We start from the raw sequence: 14,274 nt of genomic DNA, 5'->3' as shown, positions 1-14,274 counted from the left end.
GCGCCTATGGACAAGGACAATTTATTTGGTGCCCCCGCACAGCAGGTACTAAAAAAGATGGAAGAGAAAGCAAAATCTGTGCAAACAGTGAAAGATTTCTTACAAGTTCAACCTCCAAGGTTTAGCAGGAACTGGCCCTCCAAGAATTGGTCCTTTCCGGACTCCTCTAAGGCACAAAGAGGCAGGAATATGCGCTCTAGAGGCAGAAACCAATCCAGGGGTGCCTACAGGGGTCGCCAGTGGCAGGGTAACAACCAACGAGGCACGGATACAGCCACCACCACTACAACAACTCAATCACAGTGACTTGGCGGTGGCACCGCCTACCAGGGAACAACTAGAAGCACCCTTAGGCGGAAAGCTAACATTATTTTCAAGAAACTGGCACTGCATTACAAGAGAAAAATGGATTTTGCAAACTATAGACAAAGGTTACAGATTCCATTTCCATACACTACCAGGAAAGAGAGGAATGCCAAACCTACCACCTTCTCAAGGGCAGAAGCTCTAAAACAAATATCTCAATTATTAAGAATGAGAGCTGTGGAAAAGGTACCGTCTATGGAGCAAGGGAAGGGATTTTACTCCAGACTCTTCCTGGTACCAAGAAAAGAAAACAAATGGAGGCCTATTCTAGACCTGTCCGCTTTAAACACATTCCTCATTGTTCCAAAATTCAAAATGCTGACCCTACAGCAGCTTCTTCCCATGCTGGGCAAGGAGTCTTGGCTGGTAACTCTAGATCTCAAGGAGGCATACCTGCACGTCCCCATAAGACCAATTTGCAGAAGATACCTCAGATTTCTTGCAGGATCAGAGCATTATCAATTCTCAGCATTGCCCTTTGGCTTATCTACTGAGCCCAGAGTGTTCACGAAATGCCTGGCATCAGTAATCGCTCATTGCAGACTTCAGGGAATTCAAATCTATCCCTACCTGGACGACTGCCTGATACAAGCGGACAACAAAAACTAACAGAAGACTTACAAAGTGTCATCTACCTGCTGCAAGCCCTGGGATATACAGTCAATACAAAAAAGTCAAGGCTGATTCCATCCCAAAGAATAACCTTTCTGGGTGCAGAACTGGACACATCAAAACAAATGGCATTTCTAACTGCAGAAAAGAAAGAGCAACTTCCTCTCTACTTCTTGGCATTAGCAAAGCAGAGCCATCTAACTGCAAGAAAAGTGCTACAAGCTCTAGGCTTCATGGCATCCTGCATAATACTGGTCCCTCATGCCAGGCTGCATATGAGAAAGCTACAGTGGTACCTAAAGAATTTGTGGTCTCAGCACAAGCACAGCCTAGAAACCAAAATTCCAATGATCCCATGCCTGAAGCAAGAGTTCTTATGGTGGGCTCAGGCCTGTCAATCAAACACAGGATTGCCCTTCTGCAAAAGTCAACCAAGACAAACCATCACGACAGATGCCTCAGAGACCTCGGTTGGGGGGCACACATGATGGGCAAGTGCATTCAAGGCCTATGGACTCAAGACCAGCTGCATCTGCACATAAATCTAAAAGAAATGATGGCAGTAAAATTGGCAATCCAGGCATTCAGACCTTTTCTCCAAGAAGGCCAGTTGATGATAAGGACAGACAACACCACAGTTATGTGGTACATCAACAAACAGGGAGGCACACACTCATACCCTCTATGCCGGCTGGCACTGGACCTATGGGATGTGGCTCTGAGCTACAACATTCAGTTACAGGCAATTTATGTACCAGGGAAGGAAAACATTCTAGCAGACATATTAAGCAGAACTACAACAGATGCCCACGAATGGATGCTGCATCCGGACATCTTCAAAACCATCACAAGAGAATGGGGATTACCACAAATAGACTTGTTTGCATCCCCATTCAATCACCAGTTGAAGAAATTCTGCACAAGGACTTACCACCCACTCGCTTGGAAGGTGGACTCCCTATCCTTCAGTTGGAAAAGCCTGACCGCATACGCATTCCCACCACTTCCTTTGATGCACAAGGTGCTTCTCAAGATCAAAGAGGAACGTCCGAGGATCATTCTGATAGCCTCAGACTGGCCAAGACAACATTGGTATCCACTGCTGAGGAGCATGTCCCGGGAACAAATATGGACACTGCCCCTGATCCCATTACTGCTGACACAGAACAACTACAACATCCTGCATCCAAACCTAAAAACTCTGCAGCTAACTGCCTGGAACATTACATAACAGCAATTAACCCAAATTTATCCCAAAGGGTTAAAGACATAATTCTGGAGGCTCGTAGACCTTCAACAAGAAAGAATTATGCAGCAAAATGGAAAAGATATCTCATCTGGAGTACTGCAAAGGGGCAAGATGTGACACTGGTGAACATAGCCAACATCCTGGAGTACTTGGCGGAGCTCTTCCATACAGGCCTGTCCTATTCTTCCATCAAGATACATGCATCAGCTATTTCAGCAGAATACAGCTTGGATCCTCCTGTCTTCTCACATCCTCTGCTCAGACAGTTTCTGAGAGGAATTAAAAATGTAAAACCTCCCAGGAAACCTCCATTGCCAGCATGGGACTTGAACTTTGTGCTAGAAAAACTGACTCTATCTCCTTTCGAACCAGCAGCTACAGCAGAATTACAATACTTATCCTGGAAGACTGCTTTCCTGCTGGCAATAACTTCAGCAAGAAGGGTCTCTGAACTACAGGCATTAATGGCAGTACAACCCTTCCTGATCTTCCATCAAGATAGTGTCCATGAGAACAAATCCTACATTTATGCCTAAGGTGGTATCCAGAGTCTCTTTAAATCAGGCTATCCACCTTCCTACATTCTTCCCCAACCCACAGAACAGGGGAGAAAAGCTACATACCTTGGATGTACACAGACAATTACGCTACTACCTGGACAGGACAAAAACAATAGAAAAACTGACCAGCTTCTGGTAGCATATGCAACAGGAAAGGAAGGAAAACCAATTTCTAAACAGACAATCTCCAAATGGATAGGAAATTGCATTAGATTTTGTTACTCCTACCATGGAAAGAAAACTCCAGAGAACATCAGGCCTCACTCCACAAGGGCTACAGCCACTACCACAGCTTTCTTACGGGCGTGGCTACCAAGGACATTATAGAGGCTGCTACTTGGACCTCCGTGCATACATTTGCCAAGCATTATAACTTACCTCTATACTCTAGATCCCGTGCTGGTTTTGCCACTGCTGTTTTGCAAGGGATCCTGACTACACCATAATCTATTCTCATTTCCTCCTCCCTAGTTTAGCTATGGTATTCTACCCATTTGTAAAGACTGCAGATGCATCCTTGAAGGACATAGTACAGTTTTGTACCTACCATAAATGTAGATGTCCGAGAGGAATGCATCTGCAGTCAGGATTACCCACCCTCCTTCCCTCTGAGGTACTCCTAGGGTACTTACCAATCTTCAGCTAGCTTGGGGGGGATCTATTATGGTGTATTTGTTTGTATATATGTACATACATGCTTATTTTGTGTGTTTGCTCTCTACTATTTGGAAACTTTGGCATTTATCCAAATTTAGCCATCCAAGAGGGCACCTGGCATCTGGGGCAAGAAACACTGAGGAAAATGGCGTCGGCTGATGCCTTTATACCCGAATAACTGCCGCAATGACGTCGGGTGAAGTGCGACACCAGCCGAAGCCAGACCCAGACTTTGGAATCCAGCCGACCGAAGGGCTGCCTGACGACAGGACAACCCATTTGTAAAGACTGCAGATGCATTCCTCTCGGACATCTACATTTATGGTAGGTACAAAACTGTACTTTATGGTGGATACAAGCCTGTCTTTAGAACAAGGGTGTCCCCTTTCACTTGGGGAACCAAATTATGACCCCAGATGCTTCATACATAGCCTGGGGTACCTGCTCAGGCAGTCTTCAAGTACAAGGCAAATGGTAAGCAACCTTACTCCAAGCGCGCATCAGTAAAAAGAAAATGATGGCAATATACAGGGGCATGATAACATTCAAAATGTGGGGGAAATCAGGCACCCTTTAGATAAAAAAAAAAAAAAAAAAAAAAAAAAAAACAGTGATGTAGTACATAAACAGGGAGGCATGTACTCATCCATTCTGCTGCCTAGCTGTGTAGCTCTGGAAGGCAGCACAAGAGATGGAGTCGCACCTGACATCTTGGTACCTTCCAAGAGAAACAATCTGGCAGACCATCTGAGCAGGTCTTTTATAGACCCCACAAGTGGATGCCAGAAATGCACATCGTAAAAATCACCAAAAAATGGGTTGTGCCAGAAGGAGGCCATTTTACCCCCAAAGAAGACAGACAGTGTATTGCTCAAGGGACAAATGTAATAGGCCTGGAACTCGTGACTTCTTCCCATGGACTGGTTTATTTCTGTATGTCTCCCCCCATACCTCTCATCCCCAGTTTAGTAGTAAAGATTAGGGAAGATAGTCTGAGGTTGATCTTTATTGCCCCCTTTTGACAAACTGCATTGGTTCTCCCATTTACACAACATTAGCAGACATTAACCTTAGCTGCTTCCACAGGAGATGAATCTTTTGACACAAAACAAAGAAGCCACCATAAACCCCAACTTCTACACCCTGAATGGAGGATATAATCCTTATTCTCCCTGCCCTGTTTGATTGCTGCAGAGGCTCCTAGTTCTAAACTTTTATTGTGTAAAAATGATATTTCTGGTAGTAATCATCTCAGATAGGGGAATCTGAGTTATATGCACTGGTGTGTATGAAGCCCTTCCCGAGTTTTACCCACTTTTAAGTGTAATGTGGTTGACTGAACTCTCTCTCTCTCTCTGAATCAAACTGTACTTCTCCCTGTCTTTTCCAAACCCACAAAACAGAACATAAGAATCCACTTGCATGTGCACCGTAGCCACTCCTGGGTTGAACCTCATCGTGGGGAGATGCTTCTGAGGAAGAATCACCTATGGTGTTAGGTGCCTCCTGCACCTGCAGCCTTGGGGGTACTTCACGTTAAAGCATCACATTGGTCTCTGGTTCTTGTGGAAGGTTAATCAGTAATTCTTAAACTTTGTAAAAATGATGACCAGTACTCAGTTCAGTCCATAGTGGAAGAGTGGTTCTTCTGTATAGGCAAGTGGATTCTTACGGTTTGTTTTACCCTCAGCCACACTGAGTTACTGAGGATGTTCATCGTGTTACCCTACTGCAGTCATCACACTTGGGTTATCCTGTCGTCAGGTGGTCCCGCAGTTGGCCGGAATTCCAAAGTCTTGGTCCGGCGTTGGTTGCTGTCACCTCTTCCCTGACGTCAGTGCGCCAGGGGTATATATAATGCAACCGACGCCATTTTCTCCAGTCTTTCTTGCCGCGCGGTGCCCGAAGCAGAAGCAGTTCGCAAGTGCCAGTCGGCCAACTCCTGAGATTTCCGAATTCGAATTTCAGACTGAAGTGTTCTATAGAGCTAAGTGCCCCGTTGGGGAAACTTTTCTTGCCTCAGACCGATGTCAGAAAAAGTTAACAATTGTATTTCTTGTGGGAAGCAAATACCTCATAAGGATTTTCATTCTTATTGCATACCTTGCCTAGGCCCAGACCACGACGTCACTACTTGTCGGTTTTGTGCTAGGTTTAATAAACGTACTATTAAAAGACGCTTTGATTTCGCACGACACTACTTCGGTAGGAAATTTATACACCATGCCGTCGGAGCAACCGACTACTGGCGTGCACACAAAACGCAAGGATAAGGACAGACAGCCCAGGCCTAAGCCAGATTCCGAGGCCTCCGCTGATCCGGTCTCCGGTCCTCAGTGAGGCTCCGACGCAGCCCCTGACTACCGCAGATCTGCAACCCGAGACCACTACGGAACTTTTGGCGGAATGCACCAGGCCGACGCAGCCATTTAGTTCAGGCCCATCCGACGACATTGCTACAAAAGACGTCGGTGCTGCAGAAACGCCATCGGTTTCTGAAGGCGTTTTCAGACAGACTCTCACCATTAAAACGTTTTCTAAGTTGAAGACTCCTACTAAATCTAAAAGGACTGTACTTCAGTCTCCTTTTCAAGGCCCTATGCCTAAGAAACAGATGCTCAAAATGGCTGAAGATTTGATTTCTCTAATCAGGGGTACCCAGCCCCCTCCTGACAAAAGGCCTAGACAAGAGGAAGATTATGCATCCTCTGAACAAGTGTCCATTTCTTCAGACTCCTCTGAGGACCAAGATTACTCCTTCTCTCCTTATGAAGATTCTGATGCTGAGGACTCTATTCCCTCAGCTTCTCCTCCTGAAGACTACTCCTTTGGGGAAACTTTACACACTATGAGGGAACATTTTCACTGGGAAGGTCAGGATTACTCTGACTCGAAGAAAAGGCTCAGAGTTTCTTTTACTCCCCCAACACAGACCATTAGCCATCCCACCAGTTTTGGACATTGTGGATGATGTTTATTTAGAATCCAGTTTCAACCCAGACTCTCTACCTCCTGCTCCGGCTAAGCCTGACAGATACTATAGAGTGCCTGATTCCCACAAATTTCTTTACAAAAGCCCTGTAGCTGACCCAGAGACCATCTCCCAGGGTCCCAAGGGGGCCAAGGCTTCTATGGCTAAAAACCCAGTACCTTCTGAGAGGGATTCCAGAGCACTAGACAGGTGGGGGAAAAAGATTTACACCTCAGCCACACTAGCTATGAGGGCACTGAATTGCCAACTTCACATGCTTAAGTATCAGCAATTCCTAATCTCTCAGTTAAAGCAAAGAATAACAACTCTCCCTCAACAATCTGAATTGAAAGAAGTACAGGATCTGTTGCACGCCACTGAGCAGGTGGGCAAACATACCTTACAATGTGGGTTTGATTCTTTGAAGGCCTCCTGCAGAGCAGCTGTCACTGGGTCTGTTATACGCAGGCATGCTTGGTTAAAGGAACAAACTCTGCCTGATCATGTTAAAGCAAAACTACTGGATGCTCCCTTACAGCAGGATGTTCTTTTTGGAGTTAAAGCAGAAGAAGTTTTAAAGAAAATGGAGGATAAGGCAAAATCTATGCAGACAGTCAAAGATTTCCTACAGGTACAACCCCGCAGATCAGCAGAAACTGGCCAACAAAAATTGGTCCTTTCCAGCTACTGACAGACCACAGAGGGGTAAATACAGACGCCCAAGGGGCAGAGGACAACCACAAGCCCAGTATAAACCTCGCCAATGGGGCACTACAACACAGAAGGGAGGAGAAGACAGGTCTCAATCCACCAGAAGGCAAACTCAATGACTTGCACCTCATCTGGCCAAGCAATACTCTCTTGGCAGCCCCCTTGGGGGGAAAACAAGCACTTTTTGCAGACAACTGGCACATTGTCACAAAGGACAAATGGGTCCTAGACATAATTTTACGAGGATACAGATTCCACTTTCACACCTTGCCAATGAAAAGAGGACTGCTAAACCTGCCACAAAATCAATGGGCAGAGGCACAAAAACAAATTACAGCTCTCATGGACATGAGCCATTCAACTGGTACCTACTCGAGAGCAAGGCCAAGGATTTTACTCAAGACTCTTTCTAGTGCCCAGAAAGGACAATGCCTGGAGACCAATTCTGGACCTTTCAATTCTAAACACTTGCTTACAAGTACCCAAATTCAAGATGCTAACACTACAGCAGCTACTTCCCATGTTGGGCAAGGAAGCATGGCTAGTAACGTTGGACCTCAAGGAGGCATACCTGCATGTCCCTATCAGACAAAGTTGCAGAAGATACCTCCGTTTCATTGCAGGTTCAACCCATTACCAATACTCTGCACTGCCCTTTGGCTTATCTACTGCACCCAGAGTCTTTACAAAATGCCTGGCACCAGTAATTGCATACTGCAGACAAAGAGGAATTCAAATATATCCATACCTGGACGACTGCCTCATCCAAGCAGAAAGCAAAGACATTCTCTTACATCATCTGGCCTTTGTAAAGCATCTACTAAACTGCATGGGGTACACAGTAAATGAAAAGAAGTCAAAATTAGTACCCTCACAAATAATGACATTCCTGGGTGCCAGCTTGAATACAATGGCCCAGAAGACTTATCTTACGCCAGACAAACAACTACAACTGACTCAATATTTCAAGACAATGGCAACAAAGACCCAATTAACTGCAAGAAAAATTCTGCAGGCCTTGGGCTTCATGGCATCTTGCATACTAATAATACCATTTGCAAAGCTGCATATGAGGAAATTACAGTGGTACCTAAAAAGCATATGGTCTCAACACAGCCACAGCTTGGACACAATGATATCTCTCATTCCCTGCCTACAACAGGAATTTCTATGGTGGACACAGGCATGTCACCTCAACAAGGGTCAGCCTTTCACCTTGCCCCCAGCCAGGCAAACTATCACAACAGATGCTTCAGATTACGCCTGGGGGGGCACACATGGCAGGACAATGCATTCAAGGCCTATGGACTGCAGATCAAAGAAATCTGCACATAAATCAAAAAGAGATGCTAGCTGTACAGAAAGCTCTGACAGCCTTCAAGGATCTATTACATCCAGGACAACTTGCAATAAAGACGGACAACACTACAGTAATGTGGTACATAAACAAACAAGGGGGTACGCATTCCTACCCTCTATGCAGGCAAGCAATGATCTTATGGAACACAGCTATGGCTTACCAAGTTCAGTTACAAGCTCAATTCCTGCCAGGACAGAAAAACACATTGGCAGACGACCTCAGCAGAAACATCAAGGATCCTCACGAGTGGAAACTAGATCCACAGATATTTGCAATGATAACTCAAAAATGGGGCCTTCCAGACATAGACCTGTTTGCCAGTCCTCAAAACTATCAACTAAAAATTTTGTACAAGGTCATTTCACCATCAATCTTGGAAAGTGGACGCACTCTCTTTCAGTTGGAAAAACCTGACAGTATATGCCTTCCCTCCATTGCCTCTCCTCACAAAGGTTCTTCTGAAAGTCAAAAAGGAGAGACCACGAATGATTTTCATAGCCCCAGACTGGCCACGCCAGCACTGGTACCCGCTATTGAGAAATATGGCCCACAGCCCACCATGGATATTGCCTCAAATCCCCCATTTGCTCACACAACAAAACAATCAGATTCTTCACAGCCAGCTCAAAATTTTAAATCTGGCTGCATGGCAAATCAACTAAACATCCAACCAGCTCCTCTTTCCCAAGCAGTTCTGGATGTTATTCTGGAAGCCAGAAGGCCAAGCACCAGGAAGGCTTATTCAGACAAATGGAAAAGGTTTTGTGCCTGGAACCAAGCTAAAGGCCAAGACACAATTCAGCCTCGCATGCCTCACATTCTACAGTATTTAGCTGAGATGTTGCACAAAGGACTTTCTTTTTCCTCCATTAAAATCCATGCTTCAGCTATTTCAGCTCACTACAACACGGATCCACCTTTATTTTCACATCCTCTTCTAAGGCAGTTTCTCAGAGGGGCAAAAGACATTAGACCACCCAGGAGAGCTCCTACACCAACATGGGACCTCAATTTTGTTCTGGAAAAACTAACGCTACCTCCCTTTGAACCAGCTTTCTCTGCAGATCTTCAGTTCCTATCATGGAAGACTGCCCTGCTCCTAGCAATAACTTCAGCTAGAAGAGTCTCAGAGCTACAGGCACTAATGGCAGTGGAACCTTTCCTCATTTTTCATCAAGACAGAGTTTCTCTACGAACTAATCCTTTTTTTATGCCTAAGGTGGTTTCCAGTGTGGCTTTAAATCAGACCATCCACTTACCCACCTTCTTCCCAAATCCACAGAACAAAGGTGAGAGACTCCTGCATTCCTTGGACATTCACAGGCAACTTCGTTACTACTTGGACAAAACTAAGGCTTTCAGAAAATCTGACCAACTCTTTGTATCCTATGCTACAGCTTCTCAAAGGAAGGCTATATCAAAGCAAACCATTTCTAAATGGATAGGTCATTGCATACTTTTCTGCTATACCCATCATGGGAAACCAGTCCCTGCTAACATTAGGTCCCACTCTACCAGAGCAACAGCTACCTCTACAGCCTTTCTCAGGGGGGTTCCAACCAAGGAGATTTTAGAAGCTGCAACTTTGAGTTCAATACACATCTTTACCAAACGCTATCACTTGCCTCTACTCTAAGACCAGGGCGGGCTTCGCCACTGCAGTTCTGCAGGGTCTTATAGCCTCCACTAACCCTCTATGATACCTCCCCCCTTCCTTAGCTTTGGGATTCAACCCAAGTGTGATGACTGCAGCAGGGTAACACGATGAACATAGTACAGTTTTGTACCTACCATAAATGTAGATGTTCAAGTGTTCACCCTGCTGCAGTCCAGGTTACCCTCCCTCCATCCCCTCTGATCTACTGGCTAAATCTCTTCTATACCTTACTGATGTATTTGCTTATAGCTGAAGGGATTTTGTGTTTGTGCAGAGGTCACTCCATTTGGTTCTAAATTCTGACCACCTTTTTGGGGGGCACCTGACATCTGGGGCAAGAAAAACTGAAGAAAATGGCGTCGGTTGCATTATATAGACCCCTGACGCACTGACGTCAGGGAAGAGGCGACAGCAGCCGACACCAGACCAAAACTTTGGAATTCCGTCCGACTGCGGGACCGCCTGACGACAGGATAACCCAAGTGTGATGACTGCAGCAGGGTAAACACTCAAACATCTACATTTATGGTAGGTACAAAACTGTACTTTTCTTACTTGCCACCATCCTGACCAGGAAGAGGCTGTTTACTTTTATTGTAAACCCACAAAATAGCACAAGAGAAACTTGCTTTCTTTGGCTGTATGCAGGCAGCCCAGGGTCTGCTTTGACAGAGAAAAAAATTCAAGAAATTGGCCTTTGCTTCTAATAATTGGGCAGGCCAGTTAGCAAACAGACTTTATGTGGATCTCTTAACTGCATTATTTTTATCTACAGGCACATTTGCAAAGAAGTGCCAGACCAAATTAGAACACACATCACCAGAACCACAGCCACTACAGATGCTTATATCAGGAGAGTGTCCACCAAAGAACTACTGGAGGCACCCACCTAGTCTTCACTTCACAGCTTTGTCTCCGCTTGACTCAGTCTCTCCACCCACCCATACAGCAGCTTTGGGAGTCCTCCCAATGAGTTATTACTTCAACAATGCAACACCATGAATGTAGTACAGTTGCGTACTCACAATAAATATAGATGTTAGTGTCTTCAGTGTTGCAGTAGCCTTCACCTCACCCCTTCCCTTCTGTTATGGGTCGTGTAGGGTGCCATTATCCCTCTTCTTTATGTCCTCTCCCCATCTAAATTTCTCTACAGCTCTCCTTAATGCTAGCTTTCCTGGGGCAGTGTAGGTGGATTGTGCTTCTGGTCTGTGGCTCTGAGAGTGGTCCTCCAATCTTGTGAGGGCAGGAAAAAACTGAGAAAAGGGCACCCACTAATAACCTACTCTTACATGCTGACTTTGGAGGAAAAGACAGCCATCAGGTCTGGAGGAGGGGATAAAATCTGTGGTATTTGGACCAGCAGTAAAACCAAGTGAGTTATTATTGCAACATTGAAGACACTCTGTCTACATTTATCGTAAGTGGATGTATCTGTGCTTTCCTTTCTGGAGTCTTGACATGACCTTTTTTATTGGAAAACTGAATTAGAGAAGCTGTGTGAGATTCAGAGTTAAAGAATTTAAAAACTGAAAGAACTTACAGAATTTATTAACACATCCTATACTTAGTTGATGCTGTTATGTTTATTATAATGCGCTTTGTATTTTTATTTATAGGGGGAGATACTCTGCGACTGGAAACTGTGCTAGACTGGTGGATGGAAAAGAATAGCTCTTTCTGTTCTCGTTTGTTAATTGTTTTGGACTGTGAACATCCCATGTCATGGGTCAAAGAAGTGCGAAAAGTCAGTAATCAATACATTGCTGTCCAAGGGGCAGAGATGGCTAAGTTTGTAGATGTTGAAGAAACTGATCCACCTCAGTTGGGAGATTTCACTAAAGAATGGGTCGAATACAACTGTAATCCAGACCATAACATCAGCTGGTCTGAAAAAGGGCGTACTGTGAGGGCTGTTTATGGTGTCTCAAAATGCTGGAGTGACTACTCTCTTCATTTGCCAACAGAAAGTGATGTTGCCAAACACTGGGTCACTTATTTCCCACGTGTCACATATCCTGTGGTACACTTGGCAAACTGGTGTGGAGGTCTTAATTTATTCTGGATGTGTAAGGTTTGTTTTAAGTGTTTTCGAAGATTTAAAATGAGTTGGTTCCCTCCAGCAGTGCTAGATACAGGACATGGATTCAAACTTGTGAGATCCTAAACAGCACGCAACAAACATTGAAACGAAATGCCAAAGCAGGTGAAATGCATCTCACAGTTCTGAACAATGTGTGTTCTTTACACTTTTTAAAATAAAATGACAGTACTCCTCTGGGAACTAGTTAATGCAGTAGCTAAACTTTTTGCACTGTTTTGGGGTAAAAATAAAAAGGTATTCTAAGGTTTTAAGTAAGTGTACAATTATGTTGCAGAAACTGTTATTCACTTGTATAGATATGAGTGCAATGAAAAAAGTACTTCTTGGAAGCATTTAGTACAGTTTTTATCCCCTCACTGATGCATTTATCCCACTGTAAAACTGTTACATTATGAAGATTGTGAATATGGAAAAAACTTTGATGATAAAAAAGTGTCCTTTTAAAGAAGCAGCATAATATTTTTCAGTAATGTATTTAAGTACTATACATTTAACAGCAAAAGTTGAAAACCTTTTGAGGAAACATTTTGTAAATGTCTTACGAACAGTAAAGATTGTAATGTATTGACTAAAGCCATTTGGAACCTTATTTGTTACTAAGTTATGACTCTCAATGGTAAATTGAGAGAGTGCACAAAATGCAGTCATTGTGTTACTAAGTTATGACTCTCAATGGTAAATTGAGAGAGTGCACAAAATGCAGTCATAGTATTTATGAAAAGTAAAGAGACAGGGATTTTGAAACTTGCTGCTATTTTCAATTCTTAATTACAGACGTGTTGCACTGTAAAATTACTGTGCAGGTGTTTTTAGTTAATTAAATGCCCACAACTTTTCCTTTATGTATGCATTTTAACTAACATTGTCTGAGATGTTGCTCAGGTGATGATGGCAGATAACTTGATAGGAAGGAATACTGTAGTCTGAGCATCATTAGAGTACTACACAGGATTCTTGAGGCAGGTAGAGGATGAAGGTAATCATTTTTAGCCATCTTTCAGAGGGTGTAAGTTATTCAGACAGTACATTAAAACTGAAAGCAAGTAAGTTGTAGTGATTACATAAAGTAAGTCAGAATAGTTTAACAGTAAAAGCATGTGGTTGGCTAATACATAACACAGCACATGAGGCAAATGGACAAGTAACTGAATTAAAAATTTGAAATTCGTGCACTCTGAGATCTTTTAAAAACGAGTATTGAGACTTTCCAAAGCCATCTAGGAAGTAGATTGCAAAAATTTGTCAGGTAAGCAAAAAATCAAGATCCAGAGGACTTGACCCAAACCCTCAGAACTAGCTGCCTCCCGTACAGAATGGCAGGAGTAGCAATAGGACCTTAGGGTGTAATTGTATAGGGAAAAAAGGTCTAGGTGAGAACTTTGTAACTGAAACAAGGGCAGATGGACAGCAGAGTCTTGAATGCAGCATATTAGTGATGTGAATACGCATTAATAGATGGACACATGGAGGTTTGAACTTTTCAGGTGATTGAGTTTGTGAAAGTGTTGAACCACAGGTACAAGGAAATGCAATATTGCAGACATGTGCACAGTCGCACCTACATCCTGTGGTAACAGTTAATTGATCCGGGCAAAGTTCATTTGTCAAACACCCAAGAACTTGAAAACAACTGACACCTGGTTGTTTACTATTGGCCTTTCTTTAAGGATCATTCCCAAATCGCCCATGTGAGACTTAGTTTTAGCCTTTAACTTCCGTAGAGGAGAGAGGGACTGTTTGGAAAATCACAGTATTAGAGCATGGAATGTATGCCCATAGCATGTGCTAGTTTTGAGCCAGTTACTCTTCATCCATCACTGAGTGTAGTCAAGGTCATCTGAAATGGAGTTCAGGCCTGACAGAATCCTGAGGGGAAGGAGAAACGTATGCGATCAGCTTAGCAGTGATGCTGCAGACTTGTCTTCTGATGAATCTCACAGGGGTTTGTCTGTTTGGGTCCTATATGCATTTGCTGCAGGACTTTTTTTGCCCTCTGTAGTTTGTGGAACTTTCCCCTGATGTGAAGG

General features: G+C 43.9%; 1 protein-coding gene across 1 annotated transcript in view; it reads left to right on the top strand.

The window, feature by feature from the left end:
- Positions 1 to 12,820, top strand: part of LOC122815080 (transmembrane protein 168-like) — a 182,028-nt gene extending 169,208 nt beyond the window's left edge. The window contains exon 3 of the mRNA XM_044087323.1: positions 11,763 to 12,820. Within this exon, the coding sequence (XP_043943258.1) occupies positions 11,763 to 12,310 (548 nt within the window). The 3' untranslated portion in view covers positions 12,311 to 12,820. The remainder of the gene's footprint in view (positions 1 to 11,762) is intronic.
- Positions 12,821 to 14,274: the final 1,454 nt, after the last annotated feature.

Source organism: Protopterus annectens, chromosome 11.part0 (assembly GCF_019279795.1).
Source record: "Protopterus annectens isolate FY-2018-M chromosome 11.part0, PAN1.0, whole genome shotgun sequence".
Taxonomy (NCBI): Eukaryota; Metazoa; Chordata; order Ceratodontiformes; family Protopteridae; genus Protopterus; species Protopterus annectens.
Note: the sequence above shows the minus strand (reverse complement) of the source record. Positions and strands in the feature narration are given on the sequence as shown.